At 53.5% G+C, this 19,412-nt stretch overlaps 6 protein-coding genes and 1 non-coding gene across 7 annotated transcripts; 2 read left to right on the plus strand and 5 right to left on the minus strand.

Moving 5' to 3' along the window:
* Positions 1–444: 444 nt before the first annotated feature.
* On the plus strand, positions 445–2,243 carry BO79DRAFT_240489 (cytochrome P450; the record flags this gene model as incomplete). The annotated part of the gene is made up of 6 exons (XM_025685034.1): positions 445–476; positions 588–1,251; positions 1,306–1,623; positions 1,684–1,794; positions 1,848–2,014; positions 2,072–2,243. The coding sequence occupies 6 exons, from the start codon at positions 445–447 to the stop codon at positions 2,241–2,243; spliced, it is 1,464 nt and encodes a 487-aa protein (XP_025535150.1).
* A 543-nt stretch (positions 2,244–2,786) lies between these two features.
* Positions 2,787–2,859, minus strand: BO79DRAFT_t241. The gene has a single exon. It is a non-coding gene; the product is annotated as a tRNA-Lys (tRNA).
* A 449-nt stretch (positions 2,860–3,308) lies between these two features.
* BO79DRAFT_211371 (steroid dehydrogenase) lies at positions 3,309–4,423 on the minus strand. The gene has a single exon (XM_025683012.1). The coding sequence runs from the start codon at positions 4,364–4,366 to the stop codon at positions 3,371–3,373; it is 996 nt and encodes a 331-aa protein (XP_025535151.1). The 5' UTR covers positions 4,367–4,423; the 3' UTR covers positions 3,309–3,370.
* Positions 4,424–4,716: 293 nt separating this feature from the next.
* On the minus strand, positions 4,717–12,796 carry BO79DRAFT_202801 (putative PKS-like enzyme; the record flags this gene model as incomplete). The annotated part of the gene is made up of 11 exons (XM_025681667.1): positions 4,717–5,592; positions 5,695–6,003; positions 6,075–6,284; positions 6,349–7,933; positions 7,982–9,023; positions 9,133–10,307; positions 10,680–11,283; positions 11,376–11,499; positions 11,557–12,088; positions 12,189–12,306; positions 12,394–12,796. 11 exons carry the CDS (start codon positions 12,794–12,796, stop codon positions 4,717–4,719), a joined length of 6,978 nt encoding a protein of 2,325 aa, XP_025535152.1.
* Positions 12,797–13,861: 1,065 nt separating this feature from the next.
* On the plus strand, positions 13,862–14,857 carry fma-AT (acetyltransferase fmaC; the record flags this gene model as incomplete). Its single annotated transcript, XM_025681668.1, has 2 exons — positions 13,862–13,997; positions 14,057–14,857. The coding sequence occupies exons 1-2, from the start codon at positions 13,887–13,889 to the stop codon at positions 14,855–14,857; spliced, it is 912 nt and encodes a 303-aa protein (XP_025535153.1). The 5' UTR covers positions 13,862–13,886.
* Positions 14,858–15,515: 658 nt separating this feature from the next.
* On the minus strand, positions 15,516–17,150 carry BO79DRAFT_290505 (cytochrome P450; the record flags this gene model as incomplete). Its single annotated transcript, XM_025688896.1, has 2 exons — positions 15,516–16,872; positions 16,946–17,150. The coding sequence occupies 2 exons, from the start codon at positions 17,148–17,150 to the stop codon at positions 15,542–15,544; spliced, it is 1,536 nt and encodes a 511-aa protein (XP_025535154.1). The 3' UTR covers positions 15,516–15,541.
* Positions 17,151–17,495: 345 nt separating this feature from the next.
* Positions 17,496–19,119, minus strand: BO79DRAFT_181081 (uncharacterized protein). The gene is made up of 5 exons (XM_025680129.1): positions 18,795–19,119; positions 18,691–18,727; positions 18,540–18,616; positions 18,103–18,476; positions 17,496–18,036 (listed from the first exon to the last, which is right to left on the minus strand). The coding sequence occupies exons 1-5, from the start codon at positions 18,966–18,968 to the stop codon at positions 17,583–17,585; spliced, it is 1,116 nt and encodes a 371-aa protein (XP_025535155.1). The 5' UTR covers positions 18,969–19,119; the 3' UTR covers positions 17,496–17,582.
* Between the last annotated feature and the right edge of the window lie 293 nt (positions 19,120–19,412).

The raw sequence follows: 19,412 nt of genomic DNA on the forward strand, positions 1-19,412 counted from the left end.
GATTAAGAGGAAGTATATCAATACAATATAGATAATGTTGACTTGAGACACAATCACTTGCTTGTCTTTTTTTGCCATCATTGCAATCATTTGCACCAAGGAGTTCCCCCAGCCCCTCCTCAGGCTATAGGGCTCAGAATCAAGAGGCACGGGGGAACCATCGATCGGCGATGGGATAGATAGATATCAAGCACCCCTCATGCATCAGTAGGCCCCTTGCACAATTCAAAATGAATTCCGCTGCGCCACCCGCGGGATGACGGCCCATTCTTTGAGATAATCACACCGCTTTTTGTAGGGGGGGTGTGGTTATTTGCTATTTTCAAGGGATGATTGCTTTATTCAAGGGATAGACAGCAATTATCAGAAGAGCTCTTGTCCTTGTATCCGTCCCTTCGACTAGGCCGTAGGTATTCAACGATTGGAAGACCCGTCGCCAACATCATGGATATCTCCCGGCGGTTGCCGTCGCTGGAGTGGCATGACATCGTGGACATAGGGCTTACGATAGGGATATATGTATGCTTATTAGCACCCTTCATGGTAATCTTCATTGTTGGGCTTGTTCTCTATCGACTCTACCTCAGCCCCCTGGCTAAGTTCCCTGGTCCTCGGTTGGCTGCTGCGACGGGACTCTATGAATTTTACTATGATGTGATTCGTGATGGTCAATTCGTCTGGCACATCGAGCGCCTGCATCAGAAATATGGTCCGGTGGTGCGCATCAAGCCGTGGGAGATACATGTGAAAGACCCGGACAACTACAACACACTGTATGCGGGAGTGACGCGGAAGCGGAACAAGGACAGCTGGTTTACTTTCGTCGGATGGCCTACCTCGATATTCTCGACAAATGGACACGCGTTGCATCGCGCTCGACGAAGTGTGTTGGGGCAGTTTTTCAAAAGGCAAGCGATTCTGGATGTGGAGCCGCTGATTCAGAACAACATCCGGGCTTTATGTGGCCATTTTCGCCGCGCGCAGAGGGGAAACTATAGCTTAGAGCTCCATACCGCATTTCTGTGTTTTACGAGTGATACCATATCGCAGTATGCGTTTGGGAAACAAAACGGCTTTCGCACTCTGGATCAAGCAGAGCTGAGTACGGCTTCCAAAACGAAGACGGTTTGTACGTTTGAGTTTGTTCAAATAACAAGACATTTACCCTGGCTTTTCAAGCTGGCGCATGTCTTCCCTTGGCCGGCAAAACTCTTGAATGCGGACTTCGTTGAAGCCTTGACACAGGAAAGAGTAAGAAGGTTTCGCGTCTGCATTTGGAATCCTACAGCTAATTGGATGTATCAGGAAATTCAAAACATGGTTCGCAAGGCCATACAGGAACGTGGTAAGGGAAGCAGTGAGAAGCCTATGCCGGTTTATCCTGCGATTCTAGAGAATGATAGGGTACCTGAAGACGAGAAAAGGTTCTCCCGCCTGGCTGATGATGCGATTTTCCTGCTTCTGGCCGGGACCGATGCGCCAGGAAGGGCCTTGGTCATGGCTTTATATTTCATATTGCGGGACCCAGAGGTGCACGGAAAGCTTCGCGCTGAACTGTGTGCTTCTTGGCCAGATGCTTCCATGGATTTAGAGCTTATAGCATCGGAAAAGCTACCTTATTTCGTATGATTCTCTTTTCCGACCAAGGACCCCAGAGAGAACTGGCTACTAACCCTGCATCAGACTGCCGTGTTGAAGGAGGGACTTCGATTGGGCCCCGTCGTCAGCACACGTCTGCCACGTGTCGCACCGGATGAAATCTTGCAATTCCATGGATATGAAATTCCCCGCGGGGTAAGTCTAGATCTCTTCTCCAGCAGCCGAATGTTGGGCTAACGAGCGCGCAGGTTCCTGTGAGCATGACCGCTTTCTTCATCCTCCGTGATCCTAAAATCTTTCCCGAGCCATTGCGGTTCATCCCTGAGCGTTGGCTCTTGGAGCCAGAAGACTCACGAAAGTTGGAGCGGTACCTCGTCCCATTTTCCAGGGGGACCTTGGGATGTCTGGCTCCGAAGTAAGTTTGACACACGAAGAATACCTACTAGTGCAAACCGACACTAACTGAGAGTAGTATGGCCTGGGCATGGCTGTATTTGGTGCTCGGGACACTCCTGCGAAGATTCGAGATGAGACTGCACAACACGACGGAAGAGAATGTCGAGGTGACCCGGGATAAATTCCTAGGGCAGACGGAGCGCGGAAAGAATCGGGTTCAGATTAAGGTGGTGAGGGAGTATTCGTAAAGAAGATCGGGTTCGGTGTAGTGCCTGGGAGTTAAGGCCTTATATACTGAGAGCGCGTGTTGAAGAGCAGAGTGGGCTAAGGATGCGAGGAAGTATGTTTGACTCGCCGTCTCGACATCAGGTCAAGAAAATAATAACGGATAACCGGGATCGGCGGAGAGATTTTGAACTTGTAGTCGCGCTCTCGCATCAGGGCCTGCCACTGATAGAGTTATCAATGGACAACAAGATTTAGCATACATTCGATATTATGCATCAGTCAAAGCTAATCATGATATGTGCAGACCGCTATCAATGCCTATCAACTCCACATGGAACATTCATTTCTGCGATATTAGGATACGATGAGCTGGCGCGCAAAGAGGGTCGGTCTTCTCACATATGATACATGATATTGTCGGGTCCCACCACCAACAAACTCGCTTCCTGGACTGCATGCACGCCTTGGCCAACTTAGACTGGACTGTATGTAGTGCGATATCTAACCGAGTATATCCATATGATCATCAGGATAATGAAGGGGGAAATTCTGGTAAAAAAGAAAGCCCAACGCGGGGCTCGAACCCGCAGCCTTGAGATTAAGAGTCTCACGCTCTACCGATTGAGCTAGCCGGGCTAGTTCGGTGAAGGATTGTTTTGTAGTATGCTACATATTCCTTAGAGTGAAGACCAGGTAGGCAAAGGGATTTCTCCCTGTGCCAATTGAAGTAGTAGCCGCAAGCTTGGGCCTGTCACCTATTTCGTAACGACTGATTGTAGTAGTATGTGTATTTCCAACTATATTGACTCATAATAAGGCTTTTCACGGGTATAAATACGAATTCATGGTGCTATGTTTTTGGACGATGTGATCGGCGGACAGCTGGCTTACAGCGCAGGTCAATACTACTGAAATATATATCCAGTGCTGGTGATGTGATACCTCAGTCATTCTATGTCGTATCAAGTGACTTACCAGACTACTATGAGAGCTGAGTACAGCAGTAACCGGAAAGTCAATTCAAAAGATAACATTCATTAATTGAATGAGAAGAAAGAAGCCAAGGTGTAAGGAATTAAGTCCCTATAAGGATGGTTATCCACCTTCTCCCGGGATGTACCTGAGGGTATCAATCATAGCGCCAAGATCACCGGAAATCTGCTGTTACACGCTCACACCACTTCTCCAATCCTACCGCATTGCCCTCATCGCCCTTGCTCATTTCCTCAACCAGATCCCCCCGGGGACAGGGATGCCACCGGCCAAACGGAATAATATACCTGCCGCTATCCGCAGCCGTGACCTCTGAACTACAACCCGCCCAGAGCAGCGAGTTGGCACCCTCCCGAGCCGTGTAGAAGATGGGCTTGCACATCCACACCACCAGCTTGGGCGCATCGTCGTAAATGCCGGTGTACGCGTTGGCCGGATTGACCGTTACGCTAACCACAGCCTTTTCGTCTTTGCCAGCTGCAGCAGCGAACTTCTTGGCAAACCGATCCGCCAGGAACCAGTTGCCCGTTTTGCTGATCGCGTAGTTGCGGTACACGTTGCTCGAAGGGTTATCGAGTTCCTTGGCGGGCACGCCGCCGCGCGGCGCCAGGGTTTCGACGATCATGCTGCTCGACCAGATCACCCGCACGCTATCCGGGGGTGCATGGGCGGCGGTGCGGGTGAGGACATCTGACAGCAGAGTGGTGAGGAGGTAGGGCGCCGCACAGTTGATACCGAGCTGCGGCTCGAGGTTCTGGGCGGTGCGCTGCGTCAGGGGCTGCAATGCGACACCGGCATTGTTGAAGAGAAGGTCGAGACGTGATTCACGCTCTAGAAATTGGGTCACAAAGGGACCGATTGTGGTGAGATCTGAGAGATCAAGGGGCAGAAAGATAAGTTTGCCGGAAGCAGTGGGGTCTTCTGCTGTGAGGGCTTGGATGGTGGCCTGGGCTTTTTGTTCATTACGGGCGGCGATGTAGACAGTGGCGCCGGCGGAGTACAGAATGCGCGCCAATTCCAGGCCGATGCCGGCGGTGCTGCCGGTGATGATCACCACGCGATTGGATTGCGGAGGGAGGTTGGCTGAAGTGAGGGTCGGTTTGGCAGGGAAGGTTTGCGGCCAGACGCGGCGCAAGAGATTGAGGACCATGGTGTTTATCCCGAAGAGAGGAAAGTGGGCAAGCAGAGATGAGGAGGTGCGATGTTTTGGGGGAGAGAAGTGACGGGATTGAGGACATAAATAAGAAATAAAACCCTTGACTAGCTACACTAATGACTTAGTTTTAGTCCTTAAAGTCATGACCTGCGCATCACTGGTGGGTGGTTAGTCGTTTTACATGATATATCCCGCAATTCGTGTAATATACACCTAGGGTAACCATAACTTATCGGTTACACTCAGTTACAGCCCCCCGAACGGAATACATACATACATACAACATACATTACATACATACAGATCTTTGCTATCTTTCAACACACATAATGTACATCCATCCATCAGCCTCTTTCCCCAACAGTGGCATCCGCATTCTCCAGCAACCGACTCAAAATTCTCTCACACAAGGCACTTAGTGTCTTGGCCCCGACCACCTCCAACGTACTGACCACCACCTTCAGCTCCTGCCGCAGCCAGTTCCGAAAGTCCACCGCCGCCAGCGAGTCTAGTCCGTACACTGACAGCGGCTTCGCCGCCTCCATTGGCTCCGCCAGCCCTAAACTGTGCATGAAGTGCCGATTGACCACCTCGATTGTGGCCGCCAGCTGCTCTGACCGATCCGCTGTCGACGTCTGCAGCAGCATGAGCAGCGTCTGCATCTCCTGCGACAAACCGCCGTGCTTCCCCGCCGCCGTCGCCGCACTCCCTTCTTTCGCCGCTAGTGCCCCGAACCGCGCATCGCGCAACAGCATTGCGCCCTCAGGCTGGGGAAAAGGGATGCCTGTGATGATCTGAGCTGTGGCTGTCGGGTTTTCCCTAGCTTGCACGTTATGCTGATCCAGAATCGACGCCCGCAGAATCCGATGCAAGAGGGCCTCATTGATCGGCGTCCAGATGTTGATGTCCAGCCGGGTGGCAATCTCCTGGCGCTCGCTGATGTAGCCGACGTCCTCAATAACGCCCAGGTCCACAGCGCAAGCTGCCAGCCCCCGATCGCGCCGGTACGTGGCGAAAGCGTCCTGGAACGCACCGGCCGCCGCGTAGTTGGCCTGGCCCTTCTGGCCCACCAGTCCGGAAATGCTGGAAAGGAGAGTGAAGAAATCCAGGTCAACGCCGCCCTGCTCCTGGGCGACCGCGTGAAGATTCCACGTGCCGGAAACTTTGCAGGGGAGGACGTCGCGGAAGCCGTCGACTGTCATGGAGGTGTATATCTTGTCCTATATGGAGTACAGGGGTTAGTATAGTGGACGTTGGTTGGGAGGGGGGCAAATGGCTGTGAGTTCAAGGGCTCAGTCACTTGCAAATAGCTATATCCATACCTTCAAAACCATTGCACCCTGAATGATCCCTCTCACTGGTTTCACGGCTTGTCGGAACGCACGCCGCACATCCTTGAGGCACGAGACGTCGCCCTGCACCAGCTCGACGCGAGTTCCCAAGGAGATGAGGTCGCGGATTACGCTGCGTGACCGTGAATCCTCGAAGCCACTGCGGGACATCACAGCAAGGTGCTTGGCTCCGTGGCAGGCGAGGTAGACGGCCAGACTGCCGCATAGGCCGCGGAGCCCTCCCACGATGAGGTAGGTGGCATCGTCGCGTAACTGAAGCTGCGTGGGTGCAGGCACAATCTGTTCCTGGGGTGTCAGTGGTCACCCGTAATCGAAAGATGAGGAAAAATGATGGGATTTGGTGTACTTACCGGCACGTTGGGATCGTTGTCCGGCGCCTCCCGCGAGATAATGATCTTTCCTATATGTTCGCCTCCTCGCATGTACCGGATGGCCCCGGCGATGTCCCGGTAGGGGAAGACAGTGCGGGGCTCGATGGGCCTGATACTGCCAGAAGCAAGCAGCTCAAACATCTTGGTCATGAGTCTAATAACCGAGCGTGAGGTTAGTGGATTGCTGATCTTCAACATGACCTTAACTGTGGGAAGGAGGTTGGACTTACTGCTCCGTGATCTGTGGCGTCACACTGTCATGCGACATATCCAACGCGCGATAGGAGGCGTTGCGATTGAAGGGCTCCATGGATAACGAACGCCGGCCAAGGATATCCTTCTTGCCAAGCTCGACGAGACACCCGCCGGCCGCGACAATGCGCCACGACTCGTCCAGCAGTCGGCCGGTCAGTGTATTCAGGATGACGTCCACGCCACGGCCGCGTGTTGCCTCCCAAATGCGCGGCGCAAAGGCCGCCGTCCGCGAGGAGTATATACGCTCCGGTGGGATGTTATACTGCTGGGTCAGCACTGCGCGTTTTGCGTCGTTACCCACTGTGGCATAGATGTCGGCACCCATGGCCTGGCAGATCTGAATGGCGGCCTGCCCGACGCCGCCAGCTGCGGAGTGGATAAGCACAGACTGGCCGCGCTGGAGGTTGGCCAGGTCGAAGAGGCCGCGGATCACGGACAAGTAGACGACCGGCAAGGAAGCAGCTTCCTCGAAGCTCATGCTGTCTGGGATGGCGTGCGCGCCCTGCACGGGGCATTGGACCTTGTTTCCAAAGCTACCACGGCGGTTGACGAGGACTCGCTGTCCGACGCGAAACGAGGTGACTCCCTTACCAAGCCGGCAGATCACACCAGCGCCCTCGAGGCCCAAGAGGTAAGGATTCTCAGGCACGATCCCCAAGCAAGTCGCCACATCCTTGAAGTTAAGCCCCGCCGCATGCATCTCGACTTCAATGAAGTCATCTGGGAGAGGGACGGGGGAGCTGGAGACTTCGGCGAAGCAGAGCGATTGGAGCTTGCCCGGTTGTCGGCAGACCAGTCGCACACACGAGGGATGTTCGTGAAGGTTCTGGGTCTGCTGGGCTGGCGGGAGGGCGGCGGCGGTGGTGATGGCGTCTTCTTTTTCGGCGTCTGCGTTCATCTGTGTGTCTGGGTAGACCCTGCTGACGTGCACCACCCCATCGCGCTCGACGAATTCGTGGTCCTGCGTCTGATGGCCCTGCTGAAGGGAGAGAATGGTCCGGCAGATTGCTTCCAGGGAGCCAGTGCTGACGGCGGATTCGACATCCAGCAGAGTGAAGTTCACGCAGGGGTCTTCGGCACGGATGACCCTTGACATGCCGTAGGCCAGGGAGCGATCTGGATGTGTCACATCTAGTTGGGCGCCGCTTGTCACCCACAAAATCTTACAGCCCGACGCAGTGAGGTGCTGAATTGCCTGCCATTGTATGGGTGTTACCTCACTCAGGGTCGCCGAATAAACCTCGTCCACGATCACAACGACTGAGCTGGGCGCGATAGCCGCAGCGGGAAGGGGGAGGCGTTGCTCGCTCGGCGCTTTCCCGGCGATGGCCAGCTGTTTTACTAGTGGCTTATCCTCCGGGGTGAGATGAAGTACTGTTACCTCTGAAGTCGTCGCAAGCGGAGGGGAGACAATGGTCTTGTCCGATGAAAGCTGAGCGAGAAATACCGTGTCCTCTGACAAGATTTCCGGTGCAAGGGGAACCACTCGCTCGAAGCCTTGGCCACGCAGTAAGTCAAGAATCTGGGACGATGAACCTCCGACCATCGACCAGTCCGAGCTGCCAGAATCGCTGTCCTCACCGCTGATGACTGACGCGCTGCCCGTTTCCTCCGTAATATCGACCAGGGACGTTCCTAAAACCAACAGATATGCTGTCGGTGTCATGGCCCGCCTGACATTAGCCAGCGCATTCGTCAAGTCAGCGCTAGAGACGGGCCCCAGCTGAAGGATCGCCAAATCAAGCATGTCAGGTAGCATGGACAGATCTACATCAGGCTTGGTCACATCGAGCATGTTCATCTGAGCCTGAGGGTACGTTTCCGACAGCAAAGCCTGCGAGGCACGCAGCGAAGCCAGATTTTTCGGCATGAACTGGTATTTGCAATTTCCCTCGCCGAGGGACAGATCGCCGTCGAACATATCCCGCCCGACACTTTCCTCAAATGGCAGCGTGCTGAACTCCACCACTTGAAGGGAATGCTTCTCGTGAAGAAGGAGCTCCATAAGGGTCCACTGCTTTTGTGATGGCGATGATGGATCGTGTTGTGGCCTGGGCTTTTGCAGCGAACGACGAGCCTGAATCAGGGTACGCATCTGCCCGTCGCTCAAGGTGGACATCTGCGGCTTCCAGTGCAAACGCATGAAGGTATGCTGCCTTTCAGGGGACTCGGGGCTAGCGTCGAGTTTGTGGTACCACAAGCCCGTGACCTTAAGCAGTAGCCGTTTACTGGCCGGGTCAAAGACCTGTATATGTGAATGGTAGTTGTGGGCTTCCTCGGGGCTGCCCACTCCAGAGAACTCAGCTGAGGCTGCTGCAACCGCAACTGGCACTGCCGCAACGTCCCGGGCGTTGATGAGAAGATCATCTATCACGGCAGGCACCAGAGCACCGCCCACAGCGCTGCGGATGCCCTGCCACAGCGAGGCAGCTCCGGACTGAAGACAGCCATCGATCGCCACGGGGTGGATTGAGTAAGGCGACTGAGGGTAAGAAGACGGGGGCTCTGAAAAGGAAACCAAGCCTCGGTTGGTTCGCTGACCGGCCACGGCCTCGACCTCCAGTTGTGACTGGAACGAAGGGCCAAATGAGTACCCGACATCCCGGAGGGCCTTGTACCAGGCTTGTGCGGGCATGGGGTATTCTAATGGCTTAATAGCCTCCCAAGGAGCATCTAAGATGGATGGCAGAAGAGGGTTAGAAATGCGACCGTCGAACATCAGATATAGATGTATATGTATATGTAAACAGGGAAAACTTCAGAAACAAACGAGTAAACATACCTTCATCGTAAGGAGTCTCTAGCATGATCATACCAGAGCAATGGCGGGTCGTGGTAGCGTCCTCATGTAGCGTTAATACAGTAAAATGGTGCCACGAATCCGCGCGTTCGTCTTCAGGGGTAAGGGTGAGCATGATGCGCTGGTCAGTGCCCTCCTCCAGGACCATCGCTTTCATGAAGGTGACATTGCGAAGCCGGTACGCCACGTTATGAACCTGCAAGGTTTGGTCGATGAACCCTCGCGATTGACCCATCTGGAAGGCTGCCTCGACCGCCATGGCGATGTAGCCCGCTGCCGGGAAAAGCACCTGACCCCCGATTCGGTGGTCCAACAACCAAGTAAGCTCAGGCAGGCGCAGTAGCTTCTTCCACACCGGGGCCGTCCATGGGGTCCCTAGGACCTTGCCACCGAGCAGATCGTGGTTTGGGTATCGGCGGAAGCGCCAATCCCGGCTGGCCTGGCTTTCCCACCAGTACTTAGTTGCATGGTTCCACATATAGTTCGGGAGATCAACAAGAACCGCAGGTTTGCTGTCGCGGGCACTTTCGGCCCGGGCTGTGGTATTGACTTGATTGATATTGATCGGGCCGTCAGCCAGGAAAAGCCGTCCAGCCACGTCGAACAATGCAGTTGGCTCGAAAGAGTTTCGTCTGCAGGCGGCGTGGTATTCAATGCCAGCACCATTGGATGGCAATGCTTTGAGTATCTGCTTGACGGGTCCAGCCAGGGCCCCGCTGGGTCCTACTTCGATGAGGAAATCCACAGGATCCGCATCGGTCAGCATAGCTTCTACTGCCTCGCTGAAGTGCACTGGTAACCTCATATTCGCTTCCCAATACGCGTTGTCCACGGAACCCTGCATCTCGCACCCTGTGACGGATGAAAAAAACTTAGCACCGCGGCGCCGCGGCGAAGCTGGAGACGACGAATCCGGCTCCCTAGCATCTAGCAAGCTTTTGTAGTGGGCTGCAATGTCAGCCATAAAGGGAGAATGGTACGGCAGGTCCACCTGCAGCAGACGCGCAAAATGGCCGTGCTCATGGAGCTGGTGGCACACGGTCTCAAGAGCTGAAACGTGGCCCGATAGAGTCACGCTTTGCGGAGAGTTGATACAGGCCAGAGCAACGGCCCCAGAGTGACGCTGGAGAATCTGCTGTAGGAGAGGGCTCGTATCGCTTAGACCCGCCGCCATCATCCCCAGCTTCGGTCGCGAGTTATCCCGCAGATCTACAGCGGCTTTGCCGCGGTAATATGCAATCTGGATTGCGTCTTCAGGTTCCAGCAAGCCAGCCGCGACGGCAGCAGCAATCTCGCCGGACGAGTGACCAACCACACTGGCGGGTTGAACGCACCAGGTTTTGAGAAGATCGATAATCAGCAATTGAAGGGCTGTCACCAGTGGTTGAGAGAGCTCTGGTTGGCGCACATGATCCGATGATCGGGGACACGTCAACTCATCTAGGAAGGGTTAGTCTGGCCATATAAAGCGACTCCTGGCTCTGGATGACCCGCTAGCCGGGCCATTCTGCAAGGCACGAAAACTAGACATACCATACAAGCTCCACTGGGGAGGATGGGGAAGTGTCTGTAGCACTGCGTCCAATTGCCGCAGCAGTCGTTGGGAAGACGGGAACGTGTCGACCAGGGCCTTCCCCATCTGCGGCCATTGAGATCCCTGACCGGTGAAGATAAAGCCTACTTTTGGGACGTTGGACCGTAGCTTACCGTAGATCAGGGCATGCTGATCGACTGTGGGGGTATTAGAGACGAGATATGCGCGGTGGAAGTGACGAGTCCGCCGTTCCGACAAGGTGTAGGCGAGGTCCGGTAATGAGACTCGTACTTCCGGCCTGACCAGGTGCATCTGCAGGCGCTGTACCGTTGCTTTCAGCGAGGCCTCGTCGTTGGCCGAAAATACCAGCAGGTGGAAGCTTTCCTGCTCCTGATCCGCAAACAAATCGTCGTCATCTGTCAGGTATGACGATTTGAATGAGACCTCTGATGGAGGCACCGACGTACCAGCCTCATCCAGGATGACATGGACATTGGACCCGCCATATCCATAGGAGTTGACACTGGCACGACGAAACGGCACATCTGGCCATTGGATCGTTCGCTGAAAGGCACGAGTTTTGAGGGCCTCGAAGTTAACTGAACTCAATGTTAGCTGGACCCCGAAGCAGTAAATTCCAATGCCAGAATAAAACCAAGGGTTTGATTTCAAAGAGCGCCGCCAAACTTACTAGCCGGGTTGGGTGTCTCGAAAGTAGGGTTGCCGGGGATACAGCCCTTTTCCAGGCTCATTATCGTTTTGATTAACCCAGAGAGTCCTGCAGCTGGCTCTGAGTGACCGACATTACTTTTGATCTAAGCAACCACCAGCGGTTAGCCGTTGTCGAATACAGATACTGTAGCCAGACTTACTGAGCCGATGAGTAGGGGCCGCTCTGCCGTGCGGGTGGCACAAAAGACAGAGGCTACACTGTTGACTTCAATCGGGTCCCCCGCGCGAGTGCCCGTACCATGACACTCAACATAACTTGTGTCATTGAGGTTAGAGATGCCTGCATTCCGGTACGCCTGTCTGGTCGCGGCGGCCTGCGCCTCGGGGCTGGGACTAGCGATGCCGGCGGTCCAGCCGTCACTGTTCGTGGCGGATCCCCGCACAATGGCGCGGATGGGGTCGTTCTGGCGCAGGGCATCGGGTAAGCGCTTGAGAATGACCATGTTGACTGCTTCAGCCTTGATGTAACCGTCGGCTTTGGCGTCGAAGGTATGGCACCGGCCCGAGGGCGAGGCGGCACCTGACAGATTGCTCATGTCGATGCAGTGCTCGGGACTCATGTACAGATTGCAGCCGGCTACAATGGCAGTATCAATCTCGCCGGTCTGCAAGTATCGAGCGGCAATGTCGAGACTGACTAAACTGCCGGAGCAGGCTGTATCAATGGTCATACTGCGTTGAAAGTCGGTCAGTTACACCCGTACACATCCTTCCTTGGCTTTCCAGTTTCCTCCCTGCTCGTAACCGTGCGACCAGGGTTGCGACGACTCACCTCGGCCCCTTGATGTTCAGAAAATGGCTCAGCCGGTTGCTGAGCATGGCACGCCCAACACCAACCGTGGCATTGGGGACGCGGTCCTCCGGGTCTCTACCCTGCATATCACCCCAGTCTGAATACGAGTGGAGTCAGCAACTCATGTAATAACGGACGTTACGATGCTTCCACGCTTGAGAGGTGTCGGTGAAATAGTGCTTACCGGACGCATACGAGCCCACGAAGCAGCCCACGGGCTGATTCCGGAGAGACTCTAATGTGATACCAGCATTTTCCAGCCCTTCGTATACGACTTCGAGCAACTGCCGTTGCTGAGGATCCATGGCGGTGGCCTCGGCCCGTGAGAGACCAAAGAACTGAGCATCAATGTCAGCGGGGTCGATGTTCTCTAGGAACATGCCTCCAGGAGAGCGCATAGTGCGGATGCGCTTGGTGCCATCCTCATGGCCGTGGAGATTGAAGCGAGAGGATGGGGGCTCGGTGCTAGCGATGCCGCCTTGTTCGAGGAAACGCCAGAGAGCGGTGGGAGAGTTGCTATTGCCGGGAAGGCGACAAGCCATTCCCACCACTGCTAGTGGTTGTTGTGGAGACTGTGTGGTCTGCATTATGAGAAATTAAGAAAAGGATAAGTCCGACGTTGAAAACATCTCCCGCGAAATGGATATTGCATGCATGGCATAGCAATTGCCCCTTTATATAACATTTGACATGCCTTGATATAGTTGTATTAATTCGACGAGAAGATACCAAGATAATCCTTACTGTAATGTAATGACGAATGTAATGTTATTACTGTGTAATACTCTTGAACGGAAACCGGGTATTGCTCTGACATTCCCATTAGTACGATTCTTCTAGACCTAGTTTGTAGACCACTAATAAGTGAGTAGCATGATCGAAAACCTTGGTTTACAGTCCACCGTATCAAAAGAGGAAAGACAAATACAAATGGCCCCCAAACTGCACCCCAGCCGCTGCCAAATAGCCTAGCTGTGGGTCCATGGTTGCAGAAGGGACCGTGGGCCAAGATACTAGTATTTAGTGCTGACAGCTCCATTCTATTGATCCTCTGCGGGTGTCCCTTTTCATTGAGACACTCCACATGTGCTAGAGTTGAATGGCATGTTATTTCGTTCACATTCAGCTTAACTCGAAGAGGAGAGAGAAAAGAAAATGGCCCCCAACTGGCCCCCAAACGGCCTTCAAAAACGGCCCTCACCCCCCCACCGCAGGTTGATCAAAGCACTGCTCCATAGAGAGTCACTAATGTCTTATGCGGTTGCTGTCTCGCCGGCTGCTGCTGTTTAGTCGGGGTAGGGACCCGCAGTGAGGGAGTAAAAAGAGACGGGAGGATGATAACGACCGTACAACACTTGTGCTAGCTTCTCCAACCATTGACAGTTGGTCTTGGTCTCACCCGCATCTCCTAGTACCTTGGCTCACCCAATGGACCTATTGGATAGCACGCTATATTACACTGCCTCTGATACCATTATATCTCAATAATCTATGGGAAAAAAAATACGCGAACTGACTAACTATTTAGAAAGCTCCATAGTTTACTAGTTGCTTACAACGTTTGTTTCCCCTGGAACAGAGCTCAAGGAGTCTGACACTACGCCCATCATTCTCAAATAGAAGAATAACTCCCTCACCTTTCCCCATTGCCACAACGAGCAAAATCAATAGCCCAGAATGACCCTACCAGAAGAATCCGTTTCCTTTCCCACGCTGGATGGCGTCACCCTCCGCGGCAGCCTGTATCCCGCGCCAACCCGCGGACCGGCCATCATCATGACTCCAGGAGTAAGCACTGATCTGCCCTGCCATCTGCCTTGCCTACGTGAACTAAGCCTATCCAAAAGTTCAACTCCCTCCCTAGCATGCTAGGCCTCCCGGACGTGGCGCACTACTTCCACCTGCACGGCTACACGGTGCTTCTCTACTCACCTCGCAACACCGGTGCCAGCGACGGCAGCCCGCGCCATGAGATTGACCCGTCCCAGCAGACCTCTGACTACAGCGACGCCGTCAGCTTTCTGTCGACACATGAACGGGTCGACCCAGCAGAGATCTTCATCTGGGGTATCTCGTTCTCAGCCAGCGTGGCGTTGTGCACCGCGGCGCTGGACAAGCGCATCCGCGCCGTCATCGCCGTCGCACCGCTAACGGCCTTCACTCTCCCTCCAGACAAGCAACCTCAAGTGCTGTCGCGGTGCATGCAGGATCGCACTGCCCAATTGCACGGGAATGAGCCCTTCTATCTCCCCATGCTGCGCAAGGACGGCACCAACCCTGCCGGGTTCGGCACGGGCATCGACCGTGAGCGATACGGGCGCCTTGTCACCGCCGGCCGCGAGCTGGCCCCGGGACATGTCAATCGCACGACTATTCAGAGTTACTACAAGCTGATCATGTGGCAGCCGTTCCCTCTATGGGAGACCATGGTGGCTCCAACGCCATGCCTGTGGGTGATCCCCGAGCTGGATCAGCTAAGTCCGGCGGAGCGCCAACGACATTACTTCGACAAGATGAAAGGGGAATCCAAACAGATGTGGCTGCAAGAAGGTGTCGGGCATATGGATGTGGTGCAGGGGGAGCATTTGGAGGGGTTGATGGGGGTAATGTTCCGGTTCTTGGAGAATGTCATTCAGGGGACACTATAAGAAAAATTACGATTGATGATTTCCTTATCCTTAGGTACGTTAAAGCTAGTGTACTGCCCCTCCACATGTATTAGCAACCGAAGATGGTATATATTCTGAATAGTATGATACCCAACTAACTTTCGATATGTAACTTACGAGATGAATCTTATAGGAGATATATATAGTCATGTATAAAGCTGCGCAGGAAGTCTGAATTTGCAAATACTAAAATTATGACCGATATACTTGCTATCTCTTGATGTCATTATGTAGCACTCTGTCAGTGACATTCAAAGTTCGTATTCAGTTGCTTTTATCATCCTTAGAACAGGCCGAATGAATGTTGATACCGATCTTGTTTATCTTGTGAAGAAATACATATACCAACAGAACAAAGAAATATCTGCAGTCTATCTTTATGATGAACTACTAACTTGACACAAATGAGCAGTACAAAACTTGACTACTTATGGAAAAACTCGAACCGTAGCAACATGACGTAAAAGCCTGCCACAGAGCTGCCCGCCATAGTGGTTCACATAAGGTGAAAGGAAAAATTGATGGTGGCTTGACATTATAGGCACTGGCATATATAGTGTAATTCTTCAAGTGCATCAATTTAGATTGACCAATCATGGCCGAGGTTCTGGTTGATGATTGACAGTTATATGTATCCAGATATGTATATATTTGTGTAGCAGTCTATTCTCTCACCCCCTTAACCTGCAATCGCACCCCCTTGCTGCCTGGTGCAACGTCCATTCCCACCATATCCCTATAGCAGTCTACATCCCGTCGCGTTGTCTCGTACAGCTCGAAGTCCAACCGCCGGAATAGCCCTGCCAGCATGATTGTCATCAACGCGTATGCCAGGTTGAACCCAATACACATGCGGGTGCCGCGGCCAAACGCCGTCAGGTAGCGGGACAAATTCTTCTGGCCATCCGGCCCGCGCGGATTGCCCAGCCAACGCTCAGGCTTGTAGGAAGTGCTGTCCGGGAAGATAGCTTCATCGTTGTGGGTATGGTAGGTGTCCATGCTAACCATGACATGGGGTGGGATGGTCCAATTTTTGTACTGGATGGGTCCATCACGGGCAATACGCTGCGAGCGCATCGTGACGCCGTAGGAGAGGCGGATGCCTTCCTGTATGCAAGCGGACAGGTATGGGAGTCGCTCCAGCTCATTCAAGGGTAGCGGCTGCGCAGGGTCGGGCATGGCGGCCGTCAGCTCAGCCTGCAGACGCGCAAGGATAGGTGGGTTGGCCAAGATGTGGTAGACAGTCACCAAGTTGGCCATCTTGGTAGTTTCAATGCCAGCGCCCACGATACCGACGCCCTCATCGCGCAGGCGTGGAAATGAGGTCTCCTCGACGCGGTTGGCCAGCTCCGCCGAATGCAGCATCTCAAAAAAGACGGTGCCACGCTGGTTGAGGTCATGGCGCCCTCGCATATGGTTGTCGCGCACCTGACGGACATGTTCGCTAATCTCCTCCTTGAAGCGTGCGATCGCTTTCATGTCGGGATTGATCAGGCCGACCACCGACGGTGGTAAGGACTGCGCCAGCGCTCCAATAATGGGGAACTGCTGCGCAATATGCACAAAGTCCTTCAGCCCCTGAATCGCCCGTGTGAACGCTGAGGTGAAGTCAGGCCGCGACAGGAAGTTGTAGCTGCGGTTGAACGCGTAGGTCATGATTACGTCGGCCCCGTAGCTACTGAACAGGTCGTTGGTACAAACAATCCGATCTGTGCCCGCATACTCGGTAGCTAATCGGTGTGTGATGCGGTCCACGTGGGACTGAATCATAGGCGCTTGCTCATAGGTGCGCCGCTTGGAGAAGAAAGGAACGATGGCAGCCCGCCGGCGCTTGTGCAGACTGTGCTCCGGCGTTGAGAAGGAGGCCAACGGGCTACCAAAACGGTTCTGCACGTGCGGCGATTTGTCCAGCCCCCGTTGTGAGGTGTAAAGGGTCTCATAGTACTCTGAATCGTGGATGTGCAGCTCTGTGGGACTAATGCGCACAATGGGGCCTATATTATTGAGTTAGAAACAGTTGGACACAGTATCTCGCAGACGAATAGTCCGAGGCCATGGGTTACTTACCATACTTGTCATGCAGCTCGCGGATGTGGAATGTGAATTGCCCTCCTCCTTTTTTGATTAACTCAAAGTAAGCCTCATACCATCCGGTGGCCGCAGCCAGTTTGGGCCCTGGGAAGGGAGCCAAAGGACTCCACCACAGACGATAAACTACCAAGCCGGTAAGATAGAGCAGACAGCCGGTGACAGCTAGTGCCAAAAGGTTCATCTTGTGGATTTTCACAATGTGGAAGAGTGTAGGAGAAAGGAAGGAGACGAAGATGCAGGAGAGTCACGTCGGTGGTTGAAGGTCCGGCAAAGTGAAAATGTTGGATGCGGTCAACCTAATAATATAAGTTCATGGCCTACATCCAGTTACCATACTAATGCAGGTCGTCCTAATCAAATACTAGTTCCATCCATCTTATTAGGGTATTCATTATGTAAGCTTATCGATTACAAGATCGTCTATGTACCGTACTGAAATACAGATACAAGATACTAATGGTAAGATACTGGCGGACGGCGTGAGACAGAAAGTAATATCAAACTAGTTATTGTAAGGCTTACTCCTCCTCATCACTGCCTCCTCTAGGCACAATTCAGTGTGACGGACGTAAGCCGAGCCGGCCTGCAGCGGACTAAAGCACACAGCCTTGGTTCAGTTACGCGATGGTTTCCGCCCCATTTCAATGTTCCAGGTATCGACCACGTAGATATTCTCTTCATCGGTCCTCCCCGCTGGTAGGTCTCCATGTTCGCTCGTCACCGTTGTCCGGTGCAGCTTCGATGTAGAGTCCATACTGGCATTGAGACGCTGGAAGTCCTTGTAGTTACGGGTGCTGGAAGCGGTCGTTGTATTGGGTTCGATGCTCGAGTGGTCAGCCGACTTACCCGTCGTGCTGCCGCCGCGCAGTCGGCGCACGCTGCTAGAGGAAGTGGCCAGGGTCGAAAACTTCTCCATTGCCGGTCGCAACGTAGGAAGACATGCAAGGATCGCTCCAAGCAGGGTCTCCAGGATCATGAATGTGCACAGCGTGGTGGTTGAGTAGGTCAAGTCTGTGCCCATCAAGTCATTGATGAGGGTGATACGGCAGATGGTGATGATGCAAATCCTACGTATGATTAATCCACGTAAGATACGGCGAGAGGAAACCATGAGACTGAGTAAAGTGACTTACGCGATTCCCAGCGCGAACATGCACGATAAACTGATCTTCCGACGCAACTTCAACTGGAGCGTCCATAGGACTGGAATTGGTAGCAGGCCGACCATGACATCGAAGATCAGATTGGTGATGTGCAGTGACAAGTAGGCGCCTTCCTTGCTGCCACAGTGGCCCTTTGCCGTGGCATCCCAGTTCAGCTGAATCGGCTGGCAGAGAAGCAATGAGGCGAGGATCACGCCAATGCACCAGATCACCTGCAAGGCGATCATGGCATAACAGCATCGGATGAAGGTCTTGCGCCGGAAGATGCTGATGTAGAGTAGGAGGATCGAGATCTTGACTCCACTGATGGCAACTCCCCAGATGGGCGAGATGGCAAGGTAGATCTGGGGTGTGACCATCACAGGTCAACCAGTGATCCAAGCTGAAGGATTGCTGATGGATCTCACCTTGGCAAACCTGACTAACTGCACCGTCGGATTAGACAGTTCAGTGATATGTTGACCGAGACCTCCCAAGACGGTGGCTGTGTGAAGGGAAATTGCCTTGTTAGATTCGAGCGCTGGAGGAGAGCATAGGAGTATAGGCATCCACCCGTACCTAGAATGAGACAGATCACTAGACCGGTTGAAAAGATCTAGATTGCCACAGGATGTCAGTATGCTTTGCTGGGCAATATGATGCAGTCTAGTCAAGGGACTTACCAAGGCGACCAGAATAGCGAAATCATGAGCCGCGGTGCTCACTCGCTTCAGTCGGTGTGAGTAGAAACGCAGCCCCACAGCAAGAATAGCCAGCACCTCGAGAACAAGCGAAACTACCACGGGGGCGACTGCCCGGGGGAAATCAGTCCATGAGGAAGGTGCAGCAGCGGCCATGATTGCTTCTCTGTCTCTCGTCCCAAGTGTGTCTTGACAGAAAGACGAAAAACGTGGGGTGGACACGTCAAATATTCAGTAAGCAGTGGATCGAGAGGATTCAAATATCCGGCCTGGTCAGCCTTGGAAGGAAGTCCCGAAGGGAAATGTGAAGAAAGGTACACCAAATGAGGGACAGGAGTGAGGGGGGCCGTTTGCACCGCGGGAGGGGCTGGTTGAAGCCTGGACGATAGCCAAGTCAGCTCTAACTCTGACAGGGAGCCATATCGGGCCATAATATTATAGGAGGTGTATGGGGATGTGTGAGTGGTCAAGAGTGATTATGCATGATGAGGACTAGACAGGGACGGCACGTTGTCGGAGGTTACCATATGTGCATACATTGGGGGCTGTGTGCAGAATGGGACTGCCGTATTGGGGGCTGAATTGTCGGACGAGGTGGAT

The sequence above is a fragment of the Aspergillus costaricaensis genome (genome assembly GCF_003184835.1).
Source record: "Aspergillus costaricaensis CBS 115574 unplaced genomic scaffold BO79scaffold_41, whole genome shotgun sequence".
NCBI lineage: Eukaryota > Fungi > Ascomycota > Eurotiomycetes > Eurotiales > Aspergillaceae > Aspergillus > Aspergillus costaricensis.